This window comes from Gracilinanus agilis, chromosome 1 (genome assembly GCF_016433145.1).
Source record: "Gracilinanus agilis isolate LMUSP501 chromosome 1, AgileGrace, whole genome shotgun sequence".
Classification (NCBI taxonomy): domain Eukaryota; kingdom Metazoa; phylum Chordata; class Mammalia; order Didelphimorphia; family Didelphidae; genus Gracilinanus; species Gracilinanus agilis.
In genome coordinates, this window is record NC_058130.1 from 206,120,280 (window position 1) to 206,147,862 (window position 27,583).

Sequence of the window (27,583 nt, forward strand, 5' to 3'; positions counted from 1 at the left end):
GGGGGGGGGGGGGGGGGGGGGGGAGTGAAGGGGAAAGTAGGAGCATGAATCATGTAACCATGTTAAAAATAAATATTAATGTTTAAAAAAACAAGGTGGTCTTGAGGAAGGACTCAAGAATCGGTAGAAATGAATGAAAAAGTTCATTTCTAATGTAGTTTCAGTACTCAACTCAAAGATGATTTAATAGTCAAAAGGTTTAATATGAAAACTGTCAGTGTTTCAGAGCAACAATCATGAACCTCTAATGGTTTGGTGTCACTTTGTTCCTAATCACTTAATTATTTTGTGATATGTTTAGATTTGAAAGTAAATGACTTTTTTAAGTATACAATTTAATGTTAGCATTCACCTTTTCCAGCCTTGATTTTTTTTTTTTGGTACTGTAATCACCAAGAGAAACCTTTTAATGAAGAAATTCATAACTCTAAAACTCTGGCCATTTTCTCCATGTGCAATGTTTTTATGGGGTTATTTAGTTCACTGTAACTACAGGATTGGTTTTCTGAAATTCTAACTCAGAAAGACACATATTCTGACTTAGTAAAATCCTGGAAATGATTAACCAATTTATCTCCTTATTTTTAAAAAATTCACCCCTCTTTAAAAATGGAGAAACATTTATAAAGCCGTGCTGCTGAGGTACAGTTTATTTTATCTAATCTACGTTCACTCACTACTCCGTAGGTGGTGCGCTTTCCAGGGGGGGAGATGGGACAGGGCGTGGGGGTGGGGCCCAAGGGAAGCAAACTCCAGAGTAAACAGAAGGCCTGGGGAGGGTCAGGAGGGAAGGGCTGGAACAGTTTATTTTGAAGTGTACCTTGGTTACAGTGTTCCAACAGGTAATAGCCTGTCTTTAAAGTTTGGACGTGGAGAGGGAGGAGTGAGCGGGAAGGAGGAGCCAGAGGAAACCGGCTCCAAAAAAGAAACTTACCCAGACCTTCACAACGCCACAATTTCCCACCATCCAATCAGAGAAGAGCAAGGCAAACCTACACCAAATTAGGAAAGTAAACACTGTGGGGAGGAAGAGGAGGAGGAGGAGCGGACCCAGAGGACAAGAAAAGCTGAGGCCGAGGCGGCCAAGTGAGGGAACAAAGGCACCGCCAGGCCGGGCTGCGGGGCTGCTAGGGGCCTGGTCCTCTCGGTCCTCCCCGGGGTGTGAGGAGAGGCCGCATGGAGTTTTGATGCCTGTGGCTCCTTAGGGGTCACTGTTGCCCTTGAGGGGCAGGAAAGCGCGTATGACTTCCGTCTGTAATTGTCACTTCCAGTGCAGTTCAGGGGTAGGGGCTGGGGTGGGGTGCGCTGGGTTTGGGGGCGGAGGGGGAGGAAATCAGAAGGAGATGAGGAAGGAGCGGGAAGGGCCAGAGGGGGGGTGGGGAGGGTATGTTGGTAAACATGGCGGCCCCACCCCAACTACAGACATGCTGCCTGAATCGTGATTTGCAGCCAAACCTCTGGAGGCAGTGGAAGTTTCTTGAATTCCGCTGTGCTAAGACAAACGGATGTAAACTGAAATCTTCCCTGTAATGCTGCATCAAGGCCTTAAGTGAAAAGGCTAGTTTGGATTTCCCACTCTCACCAAACCGTTTCAACATGGTGGGAAGTTTAGGCAAAAAGAACTGAATGAAAACTAGCCCTCAGTGAATGATGCCCCCATTCCAGTTGAGGAGGATAAATATCGGCCTGACCACAACACCTCTCCAGCTCTGTATTCCTAGAATACTGAAGGTGTGTTTAATTCTGTTTAAGAGAACTTAAAAATGCTCCTTTAAAAAGCACCACATTTGACACCAAAGCACCAAAATTGTAAACGGTTTTATTCAAATATCTTAATGACTATATTTATCTGAAAGGCCACTGAGAAATACATTTTTGTAAATTCCAAAGCAAAACAATTTAAAAACAAAAACATTGCCAGTAAATACCTATAAACAGAATTCCAAGCACTTTGCTAAAGGATGCAATCTAAGTAGGTTAAATTGATCATTAAAATTACTTTCCTAGGCTTCTCAAAGCTAGGCTATTAACCAATTACTACTACTACTACTACTACTACTACTACTACTACTACTACTACTACTACTACTACTACTACCTCACATTTATGTAATATTTTATAATTTACTAGGTGCTTTTCTCAAAACTTCATAAGATAATTAATATATCCTACTCCCTTTACAGGTAAGGAAACATTCACAAAGGTTAAGTGATTTGCCCAGGGTCACAAAGTTCCTTAAAAATCTTAATTTGGTTTCAATCCTTTTTAATAATGACTTTGATTCCAAGCATTTTAAGATTAGGGTCTATCTTTTCATTTTTGTATCTCTAACCTAAGACAGTTGCTTGCATATAATAACTACTTACTAGCTAGATCTATTAGATTGAATTTTTGAATCATTGCTTCTTGTCCTGAACTTGGCATATTTTTCCCCCCAACTGTGCATTAGCACTTCATAATATTAACAGGCTCTCAAAATCTCTTAGATGGAAGAGAACTTCCAGTATCCAAACCAATACATGCATCTTATCTTCAACATTCCAAACACAATCATCCAACTTCTGGTCTGAGGACTTCCTAAGATGCTACTGTATTAATTATACACACATGTATCCATGAATAGAGACTGAATCTGTGATTGATGTAAGGATCCTTCCAGTACAAATATGGGGCAGCACCTTCTCTGCAATTTGTAGTCTGAGACAAAGATGCCTAAAGAACTGGTCGGTTAAAGAGTTCTTAAGTGACTTGCCCAGCCACAACCAGAATGGGTCAGAGGCTAGGCTTGATTTTGGGTTTTCCTGCCTTCAAGATCAGCTCTCTATTCATGATACCACAATGCTCTCATGAATGTGTATATTCACAAGACACATATATATTATCATTATTGGATCAAAACTCTAGAACTTTAAGGGAATTTCAAAGGACAAGTCTAATCCTCTTATTTTATAGATAAGGAACCAGAGGCTCATGGAGGCAAAATGTCTTAACCAAAAGCAAACAAGGGATGTTGTGTAATGCAAATCTGGATGCTAAATCCTGGCTATATAAGGACAAATAATTTTTAAACATTTTTAGCTATTATGAAAAGGGTGTTATATAAATGCAAAATAATAAAAGTAGAGTTATCAAAATTCTTATTCAGGACATTTAAACATTTGAATGCTAACTTCAGTTTCACATATCAGTTTTTTGAAATGTTCGGTAAAAAAATGGTACATTTTCTAAATTGCACAACAAAATCACTCCCATGATTTAAATTTTAACCACATTTTAAAAAATGTTAACATAAGTTGTTTTTATTTTAAACATTTAACCTACTAAAAACTAAATCTGTTAAGCCAAAGTTTTTACTGTATAAAGATTTTCTTTTTTTAATAATTACTGAAATAAGTGAGCCACTCTCTTGGACTTGAAATATTTTTGATTCATAGTAATTTTTACTCTAATTTATATTTTTCTCTTTTAGCTTTACAGGGGAAAAGACCTAGAAGAACTGGTTTCTAGGTATTAAAAGGAAAAAGGAAGTTAGTAAGGATTATTGCTATGTTATAATAATTACATATCCATTGCTAGGCTAGGTAGTGGTAGTAATAGTGGAGATTAAGGGTAAATATAAGAGATATAGCAGGGGGCAGGTAAGTAACTCAGTGGATAGAGAGACAGGCCTGGAGATAAGAGGTCCTGGGTTCAAATCTGTCCTTAGACACTTCCTAGCTGTGTGACCCTGGGTAAATCACTTAATCCCCAATCCCTAACCCTGACCACTCTTCTGCCTTGGAACCAATATAGAGTACTGATTCTAAGACTGAAGGTAAGAGGGTTTTTTTGATTGTTGTTGATTTTTGTTTCATTTTTAAAAGAGATAGCAGAAGTAGGTGCAACAGAACTTGACAAGTAACCCAGTTTGGGGAATGAAGGAGAAAGAATCCAAGATGGTTTAAATTCCTCTGCCTGAGTGGCTGAGAGAATAAAGGCCATCAACAGAAATAGAGAAATTAGAAGAATAAATAAAAAAATTGATGAATTCACTTTTAATAATTTTATATAGAGAGTAATAGCAGATCAATGAGTGCAATGCCTACTGGGTAGCTGGAAACAGGAAAGCTCAGGGAAAAAAGATCAGAGGTAGAGATTGGAAAACTGTCTCCCTAGATGTGCTAACTACAACCACAGAAATAGATGAAACGAGCATGGGAAATTGTAACAAGAAGAGGAAGAAGGATGGAGGGGGCAGCTGGGTAGCTCAGTGGATTGAGAGCCAGGCCTAGAGACAGGAGGTCCTAGGTTCAAATCTGGCCTCAGACACTTCCTAGCTGTGTGACCCTGGGCAAGTCACTTGACCCCCATTGCCTAGCCCTTATCATTCTTCTGCCTTGGAGCCAATACTGCGTAAGGTAAGGGTTTAAAAAAAAGAGAAAAAAAGAAAAAAAGGATGGAACCTTGAAAAAAATCCACATGAGGGGAGGAAGTAAAAAGAAGGGGGAAATAGCCAATGAAATAGAGAAAAAAGGAAGGATCAGATGGTAAGCCAGAGAGCCAAAAGAGTAATACTATGTTTTAGAATGAAAGCATTTATTAAGAGCTCACCAACTACCAAAGAAGAAAGGAAAGATTTCAAGTAGAAGGAGATGATCTATAATGTCAAAGGTTTGCAGACAGGTTAAAGATAATGAAGAAAGGAAGAAACCCTCACTAGATTTAAGGAGGTCATTTAGAAATCTATAGAAAGCAGGTTCAATCAGAGAGTGAGGGTGGAGGTCAAATGGGAATGGGTTAAGGGGTGGGTAGTAAGAAAATAGAAACATCAAGTATAGACTACTTTTTTAAAAAGGGAAGAAAGAGATATGGTAATAGTTTGAGGAGCAGAGCAGAGGAACAACAAACAAACCTTTTTTAAGAATAGTGGAGCCCTAAGCATGTTTGTGCGGGGTGGAGGGGGAAAGCAAAAGAGAGGAACAGATTTAAAATGAGATAGTGAAGATAACTGGCTGGCATAAGGTATCCGAAATGAGAAGGGGAAACCTAGAGAGAAAGATTGAGGGGACAAACATGTCAAAGAGGAAGGCAGTCTCATTCACACACTGGCAAAAAGGAAGGAATAGGGTGGGTAAGGATACAAAAAAATTCTAATGTGTGTGTGGAAGAAGAGAGTTGAGAGAGTCAGAAGGAAATTTTTTCAGTGAGGTAAGAGTTGTAATTTATTGTTAGGGGCATCTGATGAGAGAGATAAAAGAAGTAATGAATTCGGAAAATCTGGGGAAAAAGGAGGCTTGGAATAGTTGCAATGATGAATATGATAAGGAATCCATACAAGGACTATGTTGTGCAGTAGCAAAAATTCCCGTAAAGTTAATATAAATCTGTAATTAACTGAGTAAGCAGAATTTAGGGGCCCTTTTGGGGTATGGTCAGCTGCCTGGGAGTATAAATGAAGATTGGATCCTAGAGGTTATCCAGGATTGGAGATTAGCATTTGAAGGATAAAAGTGTCATGAGTATTCTTCAAGAATAGATTAAGAACAGCAATGAAGTTGCTTACCAATAGATCAAAACTATATAAATTAAAATGACATAACTGGGGTTACTGGCTGAGAGAAAAGGGAAGAACCAGAAGCTTTGGTAAGGAGAAGGGGCTGCTTCAGCAGGAGTACAGTAGGGATGAAATGATAGCATACTGACACTCCAATAAAGGAATCACAGAGTTCAAGTTCTTGGATGGGGAGCAGTTTTGACTCTTGGCAAATTAAAATTGTGACCATTCCAGTGGGCAGCTGAAGCAGAATGGAAATAAAAGTCAGAAAAGTTGCAGAAGTAAAGGAAACAGGAGTCAAAATGGTCATCCACATGAATATGGTGATCATGAAGAATGACAAGAAGACTATAAACTATGAGTACTTATCTAAGAGAATCTGATAAAATGTTAGTAAAACTAGTGAGAGTAATACCTTGCTTTACAAAAGTATTTAATGTAGATTTTATTCAAATATCTAGCTGTAGAAAAATTTAGTTTACATACAACTTTTTAGGAACATGCATACTGTATATAATGTGAAATACATCTTGACAAATTTTTAAATACCACATCTTACTTATTTTACATATGGTCCTGGATAATATGATATGTATATGAGTTTAACTGGACTTGTGAATTCACTGATATTAAGAATTCCTATTCTAGCAAGGAGAAAACTCCCTGTACCAATGCTGACTGGCAAGTATTTTGCAACTTATAGTCTTGGGGAAATGGTTTGGGGCACTGATGGAGTAACTAACTTCCTCAGTCACAGGTAAGAATATGCACATGTACATGTGTACATATATGCATAAACATACATACATATATGCATGTGTATCATAATGTTCTTAATAACTCCAAGAACAGTTCCCTAATCATTACGCCCTGCTGCCTCACAGTACTGGTTACTGTGCTAAATATTGACTATGATTTTTGTTAATCTAAAAAGTAGCATCCAGAAATCTATTACCTACCTGATAGTGCCAGTAGGAGAAGGAATGGGACTGACTAGGCTCCGGAGATCCGGCTCCGGAATGTGGATCTTCAGAGGGGAAATTTGAGGGTAAAGAGGTCGAAGGGGAGATGGTGGAGCTTCTTCTTTATGGTACAGAGATGTGAACTGGATCTTTATAACCGTACTAGGAAATCGAAAGGTACATCTGCAATAAGAAAAAGAAAGAGAAGTGGTAAATATACTTGCCACAGAATACAAAAAGAACTGATTAGAGAATTTAAATATTAACCAAATATTCATTGAGGAAATTTCTAATTCTCCTAAATAATTGTAATGAACTAATGTTTGCTTGGTGATTCATATGAAAATATGTTCAGTACTGATTCGAATTCATTTCAAAATGGGTTCATATTTTATGTTTTTCAAAAAAACAGCTCCTTGTCTTTTGTTTATTAGTTCAATGGTCTTTTGATTTTATTCATTTCTCCTTTGACTTTCAGGATTTCCCATTTGGTGTTTAATTGAAGATTTTTAATTTGTTCTTTTTCTAGCTTTTTAAGTTACATGCCCAATTCATCAATCTGCTTTTTATTTTACTGATAGAAATAGAGATAGAAATTTACCCCTAATGACTGGTTTGGTTGCATCTCAATTGGTATATAGTTAGGCAAAATAACTTTCAAATTTTATTTATTTCCCCTTTAATTTTGAGGATTCCCAAATTTGGTATTTAATTGGGGATTTTAATTTTGTTCTTTTTCTACTATAATAGAATATTCAAAGAACAATTGATTCCAGTACTACATAAAGTATTTGGAAAAATAGGAGAAGAAGAAATTCTTCTAAATTTCTTTTATGACACAAATATGGTATTGATACCTAAACCAGGAAGAATTAAAACGGAGAAAGAAATAGACCAATATCTCTAATGAATATTGATTCAAAAATTTTAAATAAACTACCAGCAAGGAGATTATAGCGTTATGTCACAAAGATCATATACCATGACCAGATGGGTTTTATATCAGGAATGCAAGAATGGTTCAATATTAGGAAACCTATCAGCATAATTGACCACATCAACAACAAAACCAACAGAAACCATGTGATTATCCCAATAGATGCAGAAAAGTCTTTGATAAGATATAACATCCATGCCTTATAAAAAACATTAGAAAAATTGAAAAAAAAGCTTTTTTGGTGATAAAAGGCAGTTTTCTAAAACTATCAGCAAGTATGATCTGTAATGGGGACAAACTATAATCCTTCCTAATAAGGTGAGGGGTGAAGCAAGGATGCCCATTATCATCACTACTATTTAATATTGTATTAGAAATGTTAGCAATAAGAGTAGAAAAAGAAACTGAAGGAATTAAAATTGGCAATGAAGAAACAAAACTACCATTCTTTGCAAATGATCTGATGATATACTTCAGTTTTGTTGAACATACGGCACACAGAGCACTCTCTGTGGGCATAACACACCCCCCCCCAAATTTGTAACTAGAAAGGCAGAGGACTTGGGCAGAGCTGCTCCCCCCCTGCCCTCTACCCTGCCTGATGACATTCTTCACATCACCTGCCCCTCTGCCCAGCAGCACAAGGGGAACACACAGGGGGTAAGGTGGGAGGGTCACAGGTGGCAGAACTGAAGGGGAGTGAACTGCTCAGGTCACTCCTCTCCCTCTCTTTACACTTGCTGAGGACATAACTCACTTTACCCTCCCCTCCTCCCAACAGCCCAATGGAAGGGCTTCCTCCCTCCCCTGTGTGGGGGAAGGGGGAAGGGGGCAGGACACACTTGGCACTTGGTGGGGGGAGGAGCCCAGCACTTGGTCTCTGTGGGGGTGGGCCCCAGCACTCCATCTCTAAAAGGTTCACCATCACTGTTTACTTGAACCCCAAAGAATCAACAAACTAACAGAAACAATTAACTTTAGCAAAGTTGCAGGATACAAAATAAACCACATATATCATCAGCATTTCTTTTTCTCTCCAACAAAGGTCAATAGCAAGAGACAGAAAAGGAAATTCCACTTAAAATAACTGTAGACAATATAAACTACTTAGGGGTATACACACACACACACACACACACACACACACACACACACACACACACACACACACACATATATCCATCTGTAGGTTTTTAAAAACTAAAATACCCTTTCACTTTGAGAAGATTAGGAATTATGATAATTTCATTCTGATCAGTCTCTTTTCCTAGTGTGTATATATAAATAGAGGGTAAATATACCTAGTACCCACATACATAAGATTCTTATGAATATATATGGTTCAATTCTGGTCCTATGGGTTTCAAATTCAGATATCTACTTGACTGTGGCCCCATGCTAATCACCTCATTCAAATGGTACCTGGAGGATAGGACAGACTGAGATGATTTGGTGTCAGACCAAACCTCTTAAAGATACATTAGATAAAAGCAAATGTCCCTCTCTCATTTAAAGAAACTGGATTAACAGTCAGTTAGGCCCCACTGTTAAATAGTATTCCTGGTCATTGTCACAAACTTTGCTGACTTCAATTTCTTTGTTCATAAAAGATCACAGACATTATTTCATAAAGTTATGAAGATGAAAAATGAGTATATGAAAATATTCTGAAAAATTAAAATAAATACAATTTTTATTTAGGTTCTTAGCTCTTTGGAATTAAGCATAATCAAAAAACAAAATTTTTCAGTTTTCATTTTAGCTACTGAAGTTATGGAGCATCTGGTTGACCACATATACCTTAAATGTGAGATCATAGATATGGTTCTATGTGGAAATGGCTTCACATATCATCTAGTTTAAATCTTTCATTTCACAGATGAGGCAATGACTCAGAGTCTCAGATACTTAGTCCAATGTCACACAGGTAAGTGTAAAAGCCAGGTTATACATCTAAGTCCTCTGACTCCAATTCCAGCTCCCTTTCCATTTTATCACATTATTTGTGGCAAAATACTCAAAGCTTTAATATTTTCACTGATTTCTCAGTAATATGTTACCAATAGAAAATATTTAGTAGTAATTTAAGTATATTTTGGTAGATGTAGGCTACAATGTGCAAAGATCCCTAACCCTGGATAAGTGGACAACACTAGCAGATAAGCCAGAATTTAAATGTTTGAGATCATTATATTTAATTAAATCATGCTGCAGTAGAAAGAGTCCTGGATTTGACATCAGAATAGGATTGAAACCTTAACTCTGACACTGTTTATATGACTTCATATTTAGTTACTTAGCCTTTTTCAACCTTGTTTCCCTTACCTGTAATGGGGTAGGTCTAGGACAACGTTCTGGATCCTTTCCAGTTCTAACAATTGGTGCTTCTCTGGGCAAAAAGGGGATCCTTGGAAGTAACTCATTCACCAAAAGCTAACTTTATTCATTAAATCAAACAAGTATGGAATGTAGCAAAATGCCAAAAAGAACTTGTTAAAAGAGGGTTTGTAAAGTTGAATGAAACATTTTAATGGTATACAAAAGCAAAGTTAGAAGTTATCAACACTGTCAGACAGGTGGGAAACAACTGCAGAAAAAAGAATAAGCTATTGTGCTACAATTAGCCCAGGATAGATCCAGCTGAATGAAACAGATGCAAAACGAGTCTGGGTTTTTATTCTAATATGAGACATTACGATAAGGACCTGCATAGTTGCATGGAAATGACCATGGTCCTCTTTCATTTATAATTGATACAGGAAGCACCAGTTTTAAAGAAGTATTTATATTTTATTTTTAGTAAATGTAAAAAGCTTGTAAAATTTTAAGAAAACCATTTGAATAAAGTATTAATAACAGTATATTAAGAACTTTGATCACCTGTGAGTGATATTCCAATTTGCAGTAAAAGCTCCTGATATCATGGATAAGAAGATATGCATAAAAGCAGATGGAATGACAAGTATTTTGTTTGGTAGTTGTAGACTTTCCATCTCTAAACAGAAAAATATACATTGCTTTATTCCAACTTGTCATCTATATTTTGTATTTCATAAAAATGGGGGAAAAAAGACATGGAAGCTTAGACTAAATCATCTATAAAATCCCTTTCCAGCTATAGGATTTTATGATGCTAAAATATTTTAGGAGATTTGTAATTGTTTTCAATTCTAAAAGATACAAGTAATTCTTAAGAAAAATTATATTTTGCCACAGTTTCTACACAGTTGAATTTCTGCCCTGGTTGGAAAGACAATAAGAATGCTCTATAATGGAGAGAAAAAACAATTCTATTACCCAAACCCGATAGCTTGCTATATTTTGCTAGACTCCATATACAACAGAAGAAAAGATAATAGACATTCAGAAAAAGGGTGAGGATGATTCAACAGCCAAAACTCTTCTAAAGCTTTAAACCTTCTTCCTTCAGGGCAGTACAGAATACATGCAATTAGGAAACTTTCATGTGGTGGGCCAGGGACCACAAGCAATTTTCATTTACGTAAAGTCTGAAATTAGAATACCAGAAGGCACCATAGGTTCTGGGTTTTGTAAAGCACTCTGAGTAAAAACAGACTCTCGGGGAAATGATTTTTAAAGGAACTTTTACACACAAATTCACAAATGAAAGGAACCTGACAAATCTACATGAAAAATATAGTTTACCTAAACTGCCTTGTCTATAAGAACTTATTTCTAAATTTTAAGACAATTTCTAAAAAGTGAATGAAGAGGATAGCTACAAATGGGGACACTCCATTACTGAAGCATGGTTGTGTTACAACCAGAACTGTTGCTGCCCAGGCAATATAAAATGTAATGAAGAATATAAGTTACAAATGAACTTAAGGGATCTGGATTTTAAAAGTATAGCTTTTAAAAATAAAACTAAAGGCAACACAGTACCAGAATATCAAAAGCATAATACAACATAAATAAAACAATATTCTTTAAAGTTGACTGAATATTCAAAGCAGCAGTGTTTTCTAAGGGGTTTATAAACTGCCCCCTTAAACATAAATACTAAATCAAAATATCCCTTTCTCAAATTAAAGTGCACATTGAAAGTGCTATAAATTAGGCATGGAAAGAACATTAAAAAAAACACAACACTTTCTAGTATGAAAATTAGTAGTACTAAAATAGACAGCATGATTAGTGGAAAAGGCACTGGACTAGGAGTCTGGAGCTTTGAGTTCTGGTTTCAATCTGTCACTGTTAAACTGTGTGGACTTAAAGGACTACAATCTTTTGGGCTTCCATTTCTTCACTTGTCAAACAGGGAATTGGTCTAGAATTCTTGACTGTAAGACTAAGAATATGTTAGACACTGAAAAACTAAATATTGGGAAAGATGGCTATTTAACCTACCTTAATGGACCAATCAAACAAATATTGAGCAAGAACTTACTAAGGTTCAGACACTGTATTAAGTGCTTGGGACACAAAGAAAAACATCCCTGGACTCGAAGATTGTACATCCTAATTGGGGAGACAAATGTAAACACGTTTATTCAAGATACATATAAAGTAGATACAAGTTAACTATAAGAGGGATGGCATTAGCAGCTACTGAGACTAAAGTCTTTTTTAAAGTCTCCCTATTATAGACAGCCTTTGAGTTGGGTCCTGAAAGAAACCATAGGGTTTCTAATTGATTCCTTGGTGAAGGTAAAGAGGGAGAGCACTGACATGAGGGAAAACCATGACAAGGGCACCAAGACAAAGGATGGGGTGGAGTATGTGATGGATAGCAAGTAGGCAAGTATGGCTGGCCCATAAAGTATAGGGAGTGTAATGTGTAAGAAAAAGGGTTTTAAATGTGAAACAGAAAAACTTTTATTTTATCCAAGAGGTAAGAGGTTTGGAACCTCTGTCTCCAATAAATTTTCTGACTTAAAAAAAAAAAAAAAAAGGAAGAAATAGGGAGGTGACATGGTCAAACATGCATTTTAGGGAAATCAATTTCGTTCCTATGTGGAGTATGAATAAGAATGGGAAGAGATGATCCATGGAAACAAATTAGACCAAAAAAAGAGATGTTGATGACAGAAATGGCAAGATTTCATAAATGACAGGATATTTAGGGAAAGTAAAGCCAAGGATGACATCAATGTTGCAAATCTAGATGAGAGTAAGAATAATGGTATACACACAATAATAGGTAAATTCTGAATAGGGTAAGTAGGTTTGAAGAAGATAGATGAATTCTGATTTAAGACATGTTGTGACTAAAAAGCCAGCAATAACCCACTCACGCTAGACATACAGCACCATGTGCCTAGAGATAATTATTGAACTGTGATCTTTAAAAGTATAATATTCAAATATCAACTAAAATGGTTTGTGTGGTCAAGGCTGGCCTTAAAAGTAATGGACTAAAGGATTAGATTATCTATGACCCTACCCTCTCCCCAAAACCAACCTCCAGTGCAATTTCAACCTTTTTCAAAAGATTACACCTGCCAAATTCAATCCCTAATAGTACTGCTGAGGCTATGGTCAGGGGCTTCATCAGTTAGCTGTGTTTAGTTCATCAAATCAGACTTGGGGCAACTAGGTGGTTCAATGGATTGAGAGTCAGGCCTGCATATGGGAGGTCCTGGGTTCAAATCTAACCTCACATTTCCTAGCTATGTGACCCTGGGCAAGTCACTTAACCCCCAGTGATAGGCAAACTACAGCCTGCAGGCCCCCTAAAATGTTCTATCTGGCTGCAGGACATTATTCCTAATCTGACAAATACAATGAGTAGGATACAATACAATGAAACTTTGAAAGAGTTGCCTTAGAAACAGACTGACAGATGAGCATTTCCTTTCTTTTGGCCCCCGCTTTAAAAAGTTTGCCCATCACTGGCCCAGCCCTTACCACTTTTCTGCCTTGGAAGTTATACAAAGTATTGATTCTAAGAGAAAAGGTAAGAGTTTTGTTTTTTTAAAGATAAGATTATTCCTTAGATCCTGGCAGTTTTGTTGATATGGCTTATGTTGGGCATAAAGGGACCCTGGAAAAGAAAGAATAAATAGATGAATAATCATTACCATATATAGCCACCTGATAGACAGCATTAAGGTTCACTAAGTAACTGAACAGATACTAGGAGGAAACCATGTTGATCAGAAACTGTTCAATTCCAGAGATTAGCTTTACTCATTAGTTATCAATGTAAGTAAGCCTCATCATGTGATGCTTCTGTTATTTGAACAGACCAAAATTAAAATAAAAAACAAAGATAAAAAAGACTTCCATAGCCTGTCTTGAAGATTTCACTTAGGGAGATTTATCAAGTTTAAGAAACTTGGTGTACAAATAATGATGGTCCTGGGTCTTCACATTTGGAGGAGAAAATGCTGGGGACAAAGAACTGATATAGCTGGAAAGAAAATCCTCTGAAAGATTCCACTAAAAATTTCAAAGATTATCTAGTGTGGTGAATATAGGAACCAAAAAAGTACAGAATCATGACTGTAAAACTTCCTGGTTTTCCAAAGATTACATTCTGAACAAAGAGCCCAAAGGTTACATATCATGTCCAAAATTGAGAATGAAATGAAAAGCTATGACTTTAGCGTGAGTACTCCTGCATTGGCCTAGTCTGCAACCTCATCCTATCTTTTCATCTAATGCAACTATATCCTATGCAGTACAGGTCTTCCTCTAGTTCTTTTATTTACAACTTAATAAATGCTTATTGATTGATTGATATTGAATAGTACCATAGTTATCTTAAGTCTCATGTAATCCATACTTAACCATTTTCAGCTCATACTCTAATCATATTATTCTTGATAAATGTCTTCTATGCCACTTATTTATTTCTAAGTTACACCTTAGTAATATGTTGCAGCTTCTTTATACCCACCACCAGTCTTCCCATTACTCTGAGTCACCTGCAACTGTGATTGATTCTAAAATTATCAAGTTCTACAATACACAGACATTTAGTGTCATGGGGAGAAAGAGTACTGTTGTTTAAGGGAAAGATAGACTTATTGAGGGCAGTAAGAAATTTCCCAAATGTAATATGGGTTGAACATAGGATCAAAAATTTGGAATTCAAAGGAATGTCAGAAGCTGAGTCCAATTCTTTAATTTTACTAAAACACAAAGAGAGTAAGTACTCTAATGAAGGCCAAATCAGCAGTAAGAGGCAGGACTGGGATTCTAACTCAGATTTTTTTTGACTCCCAAAGTAGAATGTTTTCCTCCAAATCATTCACATGCTCACTTTCAGAAACAAAAATACCAAATTAGTGCCCTGTGGATGTTTCTCTTTATTTTAGCTAAATTTACCAACTCTGTTGCTTTTTCATATTCCTTCTTCTAAAACCAACATCTCTTCATAACCTTGATTGTGGTCCATTTCCCTTTCCTAGCTTCAAGAAGTTTTCAAAGAAGAAAAACTATGATGGCCTTCAGTACATGTTTTAGTCTTCCCAGAGATAGCCCCATTCTCCTAGAGCCTCTAGCTAACACCAAATCTCCTATTACAGGAGAACCAAACAATTTACCAATTTAATTTAAATACTTACTATACACAACCATGCTAAGGATAACAAGACAAACAACACAGTTCCATCAAGACAGTCAAGAAGTACTTATATGCAAGTGAATGGTCAAAGTAGGTAATCCTCCCTAGTTGGAAGCAAGAGGTAGAAATTAAGGGAGCTAGACTTTACTATTTGAATAATAAAGCATTATTTTTGAAAAGACCCCATTGTAATGATGAGCAGAAGCATTGGACCCTTTCAGAACAGAACTTACTTTGGGCTACACCTTTGTGAAGCTACCAGAATTCTAAGATGTAGTCTTTCAATACAAGTCTCAGCTATGAACTTATTTTTTATTTTTATTTTGGAGTCAATACTGTATATTGGCTCCATGGCAGAAGAGTGATAAGGGCTAGGCAATGGGGGTCAAGTGACTTGCCCAGGGTCACACAGCTGGGAAGTGTCTGAGGCCAGATTTGAACCTAGGACCTCCCGTCTCTAGGCTTGGCTCTCAATCCACTGAGGTACTCAGCTGCCCCCTCAGCTACTAACTTATTAAAAATGATTAGGCCCTGGGGGCAGCTGGGTAGCTCAGTGGATTGAGAGCCAAGCCTAGAGACGGGAGGTCCTAGGTTCAAATCTGGCCTCAGACACTTTCCCAGCTGTGTGACCCTGGGCAAGTCACTTGACCCCCATTGCCTACCCTTACCACTCTTCCACCAAGGAACTAATACACAGAAGTTAAGGGTTTAAAAATATATATAAAAAAAAAAAAAGATTAGGCCCTTCAAAAACTGGCTTATACCCCAAGGCTCACGCAAAAGTTATATGTACTGGTAAAGGAATTTTCATAATATACAATGGGAAATATTAATTGTCAAGTACACAACAGCCAGTCAGTGCATTCTATGAGAAAATGCATTCGAGAAACAGAAAAAAAAATTTCAAATGGAGTTGAATGGTCTTCAGGTGTCTGTGTATCCATATCTATCATATCTGTATATGTGCACATATTGTTATATGTGTACACACATTATATATATATATACACATTCAAATATACAAGTAAATTAATGTACTTGAGAAACTGAAAGATAAGATTAAAATATAGTAAAATGGTCTTTAACTTGAATGTTTTATGTGGATTTATATGCATTTCTCTTAGTGTCCCTCCTAAAGAATACACTAATTGGCTGGTGTTTTCTTGACAGTTAATATTTTTCAATGCATATTATGTTATTTCCCATTTCATGTATATACCCAAACTATATTCATAAATATATGCGAGTGTATATATGCATATATGTGTATGTAATATATATGTATATGTACAAATAAAAGCATTTGACCGCATGGAGCATAATAGGTAGATCCCCTACAAAGGGGATAAGTTGCTTCAACCTACATTGGTGGATAGAGTATCCACACTAATGAGACAAAAAATAATAGCTCATATTTTTATAGTGCTATAAGGTTTAAAAAAAGGTTTAGGGGCAGCTGGGTAGCTCAGTGGAGTGAGAGTCAGGCCTAGAGACAGGAGGTCCTAGGTTCAAACCCGGCCTCAGCCACTTCCCAGCTGTGTGACCCTGGGCAAGTCACTTGACCCCCATTGCCCACCCTTACCAATCTTCCACCTATGAGACAATACACCGAAGTACAAGGGTTTAAAAAAAAAAAAGGTTATATATATATATATAATAATCTTTCTGGATTCACCAATATACATATCAAAGTATACAGAGTGAAGAGTGAAATTTTAAAAATTTTAAAATTTTAAAAACTTAAAAGTAAAGTTTTTATAATAAAACACTTATGGAACATTTAATTTTTTTATTTTAACTTTTTTCTTTGATCTTGACCCAAAGAATTTCATTCATATAAACACCACCTTCCATTGGCAATTCATCAGTAATTTATAGTCTTTAGAAAATCATCTGGGGACAATGAAAGAGGCTGAATGATTTGTCCACAATCACAGAAATAGTATGTGTCAGAAGCTGTACTTGAACCAAGGTCTCCCTAATTCCAATGCTTACTTTCTCATCACTCTGTTAATTTTGCTTTAAATTTCAGAGTTCTGATAAGGGATGCTCGGAAGAAAAAAAATGACAATTTGAGCATGATTATAGCCAATAAAAAGTTGAGTAATGTGCATCAATAAACATAAGTTATTAACTTCTCTTTCACATATCTCTTAATTCAACCCATATATCCAATACTTGGCATTTCTTCCTCTACAGCACCTTTCACATTTGTCTCCTTCTTTCTACTCCCACAGCCAGCACACAAATTTATCCCTCCATCACTTCTTACCCAAACTATTGCAACAGCCTTCTAAAATTGGTATCTCTTTTAACTTTTCTCTCCACATCAATCAATCTCTTCCACTCAGTGGCCAAGATGGTTTTGCTAAAACATAGTTCTGACCATGTCACTCTCTGACTCAAACTTCAGTGGCTCTATTATCTCCAGGATCAAAAAATCTTTTTGGTCTTCTAACACTTTACTCCCCATCCATGTTCTCACTAACAAGTGATATTAGATACATGGTCCTCCATCTACAACATATCTTGTACTTCTGCACTTGTTGGCTACATCCCATGCTAACCTCCAAATCCCAGAATCTCTGGCTTCCTATAAGACTCAGATTAACCTCTCCCTCTTCTAGGAAGCTTCCTTCAGTATTCCCGGCTACTAGAGCCTTCCCCTCTAAGGTTATCTTCTCTCTATTGTGTATTTATCTTCTACTCCTCGCCTCTTATCATTAGAATGTAGGCTCCTAGAGAGCAGAAAATGGTCTTTGCTTTTTCCGTGTATCCCCAGAGCTAAGCAGAATTTCTGGCACATAGTAAGCATTTGATAAATGCTTGCTGATTGATTGTTCAGCTCTGTCTAGGTTCATGGTGGTTTTAGCAAGCACAACTTTCCTGGTCCTTGTAGTTTCATAAGCTTCAGGCATCAGAGGTTCACTGAGATACAAACAAATCTGTAAAGCCACTTACACAAAGTTCTTAGGTGGTGTTTTTCAGCACTCTATCAACTCAGAGGTACAGAAAGAGAACAGGAACAGGGCACCTAAACTGACACTAAAAATAGAGGGGAGCAGTATAAATGGAGTGGTTAATACTTTTCCACTAAGGCTCATGACCTAATAATAATATTGTTTTGTTTTTGTTTTATATACATTTCCATTCTCTTCCTCTATAGAAAAAAAGTGGTTGTGGAAACAAAGACAACTCAAAAGTTTATAGAAAAGTGTAGCAAATGGGGCAGGGAAGTGGCACAGAGGATTAAGAGCTTGCCCTTAGAAACAGGAGGTCCCAGGTTCAAATTTGGCCTCAGGCATTTCATGGCAGTGTGACTGAGCAAGTTACTTAAGCCCAATTCTCTTACACCTCTTCTGCCTTAGAATCAATACACAGTTTTGATTTTAAAGATGGAAGGTAAGGGTTTAAAAAATGTGGCAAGGAAATTTGTTGGAGCTCCCACTTCCACCCCAAAGCCAACTAGTGACTCATTTAAATTTTTTTTTCATTTGATGCATTTTTTTTAATCTTGTTATTTTCTTTTTTTTAAATTTAATAATTTTTATTTTTTAGAAAAGTTAACATGGTTACATGATTCATGCTCTTACTTTCCCCTTCATCCCCCGAGCCCCTCCCCCCATAGCTGATGCACATTTCCACTGGTTTTAACTTGTGTCATTGATCAAGTCTTATTTCCAAATTGTTGATAGTTACATTGGAGTGGTAGTTTTGAGTCTACATCCCCAATCATGTCCACCTCAACCCATGTGGTCAAGTAATTGTTTTTCTTCTGTGTTTCCACTCCTGCAGTTCTTCCTCTGAATGTGGGTAGTGTTCTTTACCATAAGTTCCTCAGAACTGTCCTGGGTCATTGTATTGCTGCTAGTACAGAAGTCCATTACATTCTATTTTACCACAGTGTATTGGTCTCTTTGTACAATGTTCTTCTGGCTCTGCTCCTTTCGCTCTGCATCAATTCCTGGAGGTCGTTCCAGTTCACATGGAATTCCTCCAGTTTATTATTCCTTTGAGCACAATAGTATTCCATCACCAGCATAAACCACAATTTGTTCAGCCATTCCCCAATTGAAGGGCATATCCTCATTTTCCAGTTTTTTGCCACCACAAAAAGCGTGGCTATAAATATTTGTGTAGGAGTCTGTTTATCTATGATCTCTTTGGGGGTACAACCCCAACAATGGTATGCCTGGATCAAAGGGCAGGCATTCTTTTATAGCCCTTTGAGCATAGTTCCAAATTGCCATCCAGAATGGTTGGATCAGTTCACAACTCCACCAGCAGAATAGTATACCTGTCAGATCTCTGGGAAAGGAAAGATTTTAAAACCAAGCAAGAGTTAGAGAAAATTACAAAATGTAAAATAAATAATTTTGATTATATTAAATTAAAAAGCTTTTGTACAAACAAAAACAATGCAACCAAAATCAGAAGGGAAACAACAAATTGGGAAAAAATCTTTATAATAAAAAAACTCTGACAGGGGTCTAATTACTCAAATATACAAGGAGTTAAATCAATTGTATAAAAAATCAAGCCATTCCCCAATCGATAAATGAGCAAGGGACATGAATAGGCAATTTTCACATAAAGAAATCAAAACTATCAATAAGCACATGAGAAAGTGCTCTAAATCTCTAATAGAGAAATGCAAAATTGGTACTCATTTAAATTTGAATATATTGCTGATTTGCTCCAGCATCTTCTCATCTTTACTGCACTTCACAAGGTGAGACTGTTCTTAATTATCAAATTTATTGAACTCTGTGTGTGCAAATACCTAGTAAGAATCTAATTTCAGTTTCAAAATAACTTATTGAATGACCTGAGATATCTTTTCACTTCACTCTATCAGGTTCCTCCCTCTTCTAAAGAGTATTTAGATAATAAAACTTGAAAAGATGTTTGAGCTCACCAGCTCATATTTATATGAGATGTTCCACTTGAAAACAGTTTTTTATTGATTCAGTGATATACAAAATGTGCTGCTTCAAATGAGGTGCTACTCTAAACTCAAGTTTTGTTTTTAAAAGAATCTTGAGATTTCATCACTTTAGGTACTAATTACAAGGAAAAATGTTTTTGATTAATAGCAATAATCAAAGTATTCTTGAATACCACAAATCAGTGGTTAGAAATTTATTTCAATAAGAAATATAGGTAAGGACAATAAATCATTTAAACCTTAAAATTAAGAATTATCCTAACCTGATGGGATGTTCATTGTATTATGATTTTTTAAAAATACTATAGAGTAAGGGTTAGGGAGAGATTACTGTATTATAGCAGGCAAGTGCTATACTTAGCTTTTGTCAAAGTGGCTGAAATACCAATCACTTCCACCTCTAAAATTTGTCCCAGTGAAAACACAGTGCTAAAAAGTTTTCAAAAGAAAAAAATGCAAAACTATTAATAACCAAATGAAAGAATAGACCAAATCAATAATAAGAAAAATGCAAATTAAAGTAATTCTGAAGATTAATCTCATGCTCTAAGATTGGTAAAGACAATAGTAAAAAGTTGGTCACATTAAAGGATAATAGGTCTATAGTTGGAAATGCCATAAATTAGCCCAACAATTTTGGTAAATAATTTGGAATTTTTTGAGAAGTTATTAAACTGCACATTATTACTGCTAAGCAAATATTCCTAAGTCAAGAACAGAGAGAAAGGGTCTATTTATTTAAAAACTACATAAATACAAAAATACTTAGATCAGCACTTTTAGTGATAGTAAAGAGCTAGCACAAAATTATGTGTTCACTGATTGGGTTTCAGCTAGAAAAACGTATGGATATAACATAATATTATGAAGCCATAAGAAATTGTGAATATGAAGAATTCAGAAAATGTTAGAATTTATATAAACAGATATAGCATAAAGCAGAAATGGAAGAACAATGGTCTATACAATGGTCATAGTAATGAAAAGGAGAACTATGTTAAAAGCTATCTGAATTCAAATATAATGATTAATCATGATTTTACTGAATCAACAATAAAGCATGCCTCTTCCTTAGAGGAAAAATGGGGGACTGTAAGTATAGAATGAAGTACACATTTTCACACATGGCTAACATGGTTTTGCTTACTTATACTTTTTTGGTGCAAAAGAGGGTTGTACTAAGGGTCTGAAAATGGGGAGAGGGTTTTGGGAAGTAAAAGTAATGTTAAATTTTTTTTTTTTAATTTTCCTTACATGAGGGTATGCACCCCTCAACTGGGGAATGGCTGAACAAACTGTGGTATCTGTTGGTGATAGAATACTACTGTGCTCAAAGGAATAACGAACTGGAGGAATTCCAAGTGAACTGGAATGACCTCCAGGAATTGATGCAGAGTGAAAGAAGCAGAACCAAGAGAACCTTATACACAGAGACTGATACACTGTGGTACAACTGAATGTAATGAACTTCTCTACTAACAGTAATGCAAGGATCCAGAGCAAGACTGAGGGACTTATGAGAAAGAACGCTACCCACATTCAGAGGAAGAACTGTGGGAGCAAAAACACAGAAGAAAAACAATTGGGGGCACCTGGGTAGCTCAGTGGATTGAGAGTCAGACCTAGAGATGGGAGGTCCTAGGTTCAAATTCAGCCGCAGATACTTCTCAGCTGTGTGACCCTGGGCAAGTCACTTAACCCCCATTGCCTACCCTTACCACTCTTCTGCCTTGGAGCCAATACACAGAAGTTAAGGGTTTAAAATAAAAAGAAAAAAGAAAAACAATTGCTTGATCACATGGGTTGATGGGGATATGATTAGGGATGTATAATCTAAATGATCACCCTAGTGCAAATATCAATAATATGGAAATGGGTCTTGATCAATGACGCATGTAAAACCAAGTGGAATTGTGTGTCAGCTATGGGAGGGGGGGCAAGGGAGGAGAGGAAAAGAATGTGAATTCTGTAACCATGGAAAAAATGCTCTAAATTAATTAAATAAATAAAGATTAAATTTCCTTACAAAGCGATTAAAAGCAATGTACATATTTCTGGGTCTTTGATTTCACTTTTATTTAGTATCACAGCATCTATAATCATGTTAGTCAATTCTATCTAGATGAGTTGTAGTTGTTTCCAGATCTCCCCCGCTACCTCAAATCTTCCAAGCCTGTATCACCTAATGACAATGTCCGTGGGCAGAGTGGTACTAAGATGGGCTTGGTCTTTGTGGTTTTGTATCTTTTGTGGTTTTATATCTGAGGGGGCCCTCCAATTCTGAGCTTTTATCTCATCCTTTCCCTTCAAAGATCAACATTTCAGAGCCTTTAGACATGACAATTGGTAGAGGAGGTGAAAAAGGTGCTGGCCTGGCACTGTTTAACCTTAGAAGTTAATGCATACAACATACATAGTCTTTACTTAAATGGATTTGTAGGTAATCATTATCTTACAAACATCTCTCTTAGGGGGTAAATGTAACCTATACAATACAGCCACTTGCAAAAATCAAAAATATAACAAGCAAAAGTGTCAATATAAGTGTGCATGCATATGTATGCATTATAAAACAGACATTTCTGTTTTTACTTAAGATTTTCTATATAGGGGTATTTTTTTTCCCTAAAACCCTTACCTTCTGTCTTAGAATCAATACTATGTATTGATTCCAAAGCAGAAGAGTGGTAAGGGCTAGGCAATGGGGATTAAGTTATTTGCTCAGGGTCACATAGCCAGGACATGTCTGAGGCCACATTTGAACCCAAGACCTCCCATCTCTAGGCCTAGCTCTCAATCCACTGAGCTACCCAATTGCCCCCTAGAAGGGTATTCTTTTCCAATTATATGTAATCAGAATTATAGCTGACAATAATAGTCACTCATATGAGCTATAATTTGCCTTCTAATAAAGATTTGAATTGTATTCACCCAATTCATTGTCTGTTTCAATATAATTTTATTTATCAGGTTCAACCTTTGGCCAAAAGGGATCCTAAAAAGTAAATAGCTAGAATTTAATACAGAAGGAAAAAACAAAAAAACTAAAAACTTCTGAAATCAGTTTACATTCAGTTTTCCATATTTACAATACTATATATATACATAGTTATCCTGTTCAGGACAACAAGCTTGAAATGCTGGCTCTAGAATCATCAAAGAAATTCTAATTCTATTAGCTAGAGCAGGAAATGGAATTGATAAAATTAAAGCTTTTGGGGGGATGATGGGGAGCCTTTTGGCATAATGGGAATTAAATTACTCATAACAGAATTTAATTAATCAGAATGGCTACTCCATTTAATTGGGCTTTTACTTTGATAACTATTTTAATAGAATTAAATCTTTCAAATATTAGTTATTACCCCAAAATAATGGACTCTAATACGTTGCACATTATTATGACAAAGAATTATCTCAAACTACTACATTTGGAATCTTTTTTTTTTTTTTTTTACAATTAAAAACCAAGATGAACACAAAAGGAAAGATTTGAAACTGTAAGCACAAAGCAGAATTATTTGGGTAAGGCAGGGAAAATGCAAAACTCTTAAATGTATATTTAGTAAATTCTGGAAGGTTATGGGTGACTAACACAAATTTTGTGAAACAGCAAAATAACTACTTTGTAACATTCTTCCAAGAGCATGTAGAAGAGTTAAAATAAAGAGGAAATGAATACATATGTTTAATAATATTTATAGTAGTTCTTTTTATGGTAGAAAAGAACTGGAAACTAAGAGGAAGACCATTAAATTGGGGAATGGCTAAATAAATTATAGTATATAAATGTAATGGATTACTATTGTGCTATAAGAAATGATGAAGGAGGTAGTGTCAAAGAAACATGGAAAGACTTGCATGAATTGATGTAGAGTGAAGTAAACAGACCAGAATAATATATACAGTAACAATATGTTAAAAACAACTTTAGAGGGGGCAGCTGGGTAGCTCAGTGGAGTGAGAGTCAGGCCTAGAGACAGGAGGTCCTAGGTTCAAACCCAGCCTCAGCCACTTCCCAGCTGTGTGACCCTGGGCAAGTCACTTGACCCCCATTGCCCACCCTTACCACTCTTCCACCTAGGAGCCAATACACCTAAGTACAAGGGTTAAAAAACAAAACAAAACAAAACAAAACAAAAAACCAACAACTTTAGAAGACTTCAAAACTGTAATCAATGTAATGACTAACCATGATTCCAGAGGATTTGTAAGGATGTGAGTGGAACCCACCTTCTGACAAAAGGTAGATGGAATCAGAGTGAAGACATATAATGTGTGTGTAGCTAGCTAGCTAGACAGACAGATGGAGAGAGAGGAACACAGACAGAGACAGAGACAGAGACATCCCAACAAGGGAATTATTTTTACTTTATGATACATATTTGTTCCAAGGCTTTTATTTTTCTTCCTCAATGAAAGGAGGAAAAATATTTTGTTAAATGTCAAAAAAAAAATTAGTTTGTAAAAAGGGAAAAAAACATATCTGTGTGACAAAGGCATAAATATTCACCAAACACATGAAAACCTCTGAACAAGCAAGCACCAAATCTAAGCTAAATCACAACTTTTGAAATAATAGTTCTCAGTTCTGAACATGGATAATTCCTATATTTTGTAAATAGAACCTGCTCAAGCTAAGAAATGGTCATCCTATTTAAAAAAAACTCAAATCAACCCAATTTGATCTTATATGTAAAAGTAGAACCAAATTTGAGAAAGCACCATTTAATATATGGAAATAGACCTCTACCTCAGGTAAAAATAGAAAAGATATTGTTGCTTTAAAAAACAAAACAAAACTTTTTGAGCTATTTGTGCTATTTCCATTTGCTAAGGAAAAACAAAGACAGATTTGGACTTTTTTTACCCCAGAAACCAAAACCAATAGCATCAAACAGACATCAAATGCAACAAACACACATAGCAGCTTCTGCATCCACTAGAAGCTACAGGTTCTGAGAAGTAAGCTTTGGCTTCTGGCCTATCCCATTGAGGAACTAAAATTCTAAAGTGAGAAGCAAACAGGGTTGTCTCTACAGACAAAGAATGAAAAAGTATCTTAACTTCACTAACCAGTTGTGCCAACAGGCATGGGTGTGTGCCCTGTTGACAGGATTCTATGCTGCTCTTGTTCTCATATCCTCAAACTTCATCAAGTACTGTCATGTTTGCCACCAGATAAACACTAGCAAAAGCTCCCAAATTTAGTCTGTGGGTAAAAACTTAAAGCCAGTTAAAACTGCAGGATGATTTTAAGTTTGCTTATATATTACTTTTATTCAGTGGAATTTAAGGGACTTTGTATAAATTACTTGAAGAAAAAACTTAGTGGTTCTAAGTTTGAATCAAAATCAGCAATGATCTTCCCAATAGGTGGTCCACAGACTGAGTCACTGTAGAATATTAGACCTGGCAAGACATTATCTAGTCCAATGTATTCCTTTTATGGAAGAGGAAACTGAAACTCAAAAAGATAAAATAACTTTCAAAATTCCTATGACCTACAACCAAGACAAGAACCAACATCTCCTAGCTTCCAAGTCAATGTTCTTATTGTTATACTATATAATTGTTTGTAACATGCTAGGCTTTTATTTTGATCATAGTGTAAAAATATAATTTATCATTCCTTCAGTGGCATCTTTTCAAAAGTGACATCATTCTTAAGAATTTAATTTTGTTTGACATTTGAAATTGGGGAAAGTTCATACTAAAATTCTTGAACTATCATACATGATGCCTATTTTATAGATAATAAGCTGAATAGCCCATGTATCCTATAGCCACAGAGTCCAAAATTTAAGTAAAATCTGGATGTCCTGAACCAGGACTTTGGTATAGGGCCTGAGCAACACTCTGCTTAAAATATTGATTTTAGATATGATCAAGATAGATGTTTATTAAATTTTTTAGTTTAATGGTATATTTATTTAATAAGTGACTACTATCCCTATTAGCATGTACTATGTACATATTAGAAGAATTTAAAAAACCAACTGGTCTTCAGAACAAAAAGCACAACTTATCGTTCTATTTTTAAAAGTACAACTTATTTTTCAATTATTCTCAATTCTCCCCTGCCCATATAAAGGGTCAAAACCCTATTTTTCCAGCAAGGTAAAATTTTTATATAAAAATTGAAGCACCAAATCTAGCTTCCTAAATTAAGCCCTTAAATACTATTTAAAATTAGGCTAACTATTAGTTCCCAAATAACATCACCAAATATCTTCCAAAATAATGCAAGTTCTCACATAATTTACTTATTAGTACAATATCAAATTTCTTCCAAGCTGGGACTGCATTCAGTTGGATTCAATTATTTCTATGCTAATTATTCTCAATTTTACTTATCCAGTCCTTACCTCTCTGCTGACTTCCAGGCTCACATTTCCAACTGTCTCATTGGACATCTTAAACTCAACATATCCCAAACTAAACTTATATTACTCCACAAATCTTCCCCTCTTCCTAACTTCCCTATTATTATTATTATATCATCTTCCCAGGCACTGTCTTGCCACTTTGGTGTTATCCTCAAATCTTCACTCTCTTCCCCCCATATTCAACCTGTTGCCAAGGTTTGACGATATCACCTTACAACAATTCTCACACAAATAAGGAGCAAAAGAAGCAATGGTAATCCATGATATAGATAAATCTCTGTATAATCAAGAATTGATTCTTCTACAGGTAAACATGCAGTTTCAGTTATGTCTGATTCTTTGTGACCCTATTTGGAGTTTTCTTGGCAAAGATGGGAGTAGTTTGTTTTTTCCTTCTCCAGCTCATTTTATAAATGAGAAAATTGAGGTAAATAGAGGTTAAATGACTTGCCCAGAGTCATATAGCTAGTAAGTGTATGAAGCCAAATTTCAGGAAGAGGAATCTTTCTAACTTTAGGCCTAGCATTCTATCCAATGCACCACCTACTTCCTAAAGTGCTAGACAGAGAAGAGACTTATTCTCTCCAAGCTAACTATTTGAATTCAACAAAAGTAGGGTCCAAGGCAAAATTAATACCAGTAGACTTGATGTCAACAGATTAGAGCATTTCTCAGTATTCTGAACATTTGTTGCTAACTAGGAGGGAACCTGAGCCAACATATGATTGGCTATAGTAGAGCAGAAAAGGAGTGGGCAACTTTCAGAGATCTGGTATACATTTACTCATCTGGGTCAAATATTTGCAAACATCAGGATTGGTTTAATGAAAATTATGGGAAAATTCAGAAGTTACTAAATGAAAAACAAGAACTCCACAAAGTTTATGAACAGGATAGTTCATCTCTCTCTAAGAAGGCAACAATTAACTCCATCTCCATCAAAAGTAAAGTGCAAGCATAGCTTAGAGAGATGCAGGATTTTTGGCTCAGTAAGAAGGCAGAGAAAATTCAGTTTATGGTAGTAACAACTCAAAGTGCTTCTATAATGCCTTGAAGACTATGGTCTAAAGACATAGGGTACATCTCCACTACTCAGTGCAGATGAAGTCCCACTGATCAGTGATAAAAACATGATACTGGCAAGATGGGCCAAGCATTTCCATAGTGTTCCCAACAGACCATGATGAGTGTTCTTATTAAACAATGCTTAAGTCATTAACCACATATGTCGAGTTGAAGCTAATTCCTGTCTAGCCAAACTTCCAAAAAGAGGTTTTGA

The 27,583-nt window shown here is 36.0% G+C and overlaps 1 protein-coding gene across 1 annotated transcript in view; it reads right to left on the minus strand.

Moving 5' to 3' along the window:
- The window catches only part of FOXK1 (forkhead box K1), a 127,482-nt gene that overhangs the window by 19,653 nt on the left and 80,246 nt on the right, over window positions 1-27,583 (minus strand). Inside the window, exon 3 of the mRNA XM_044678788.1 lies at window positions 6,494-6,679. Coding sequence (XP_044534723.1) covers window positions 6,494-6,679 — 186 coding nt within the window. The remainder of the gene's footprint in view (window positions 1-6,493; window positions 6,680-27,583) is intronic.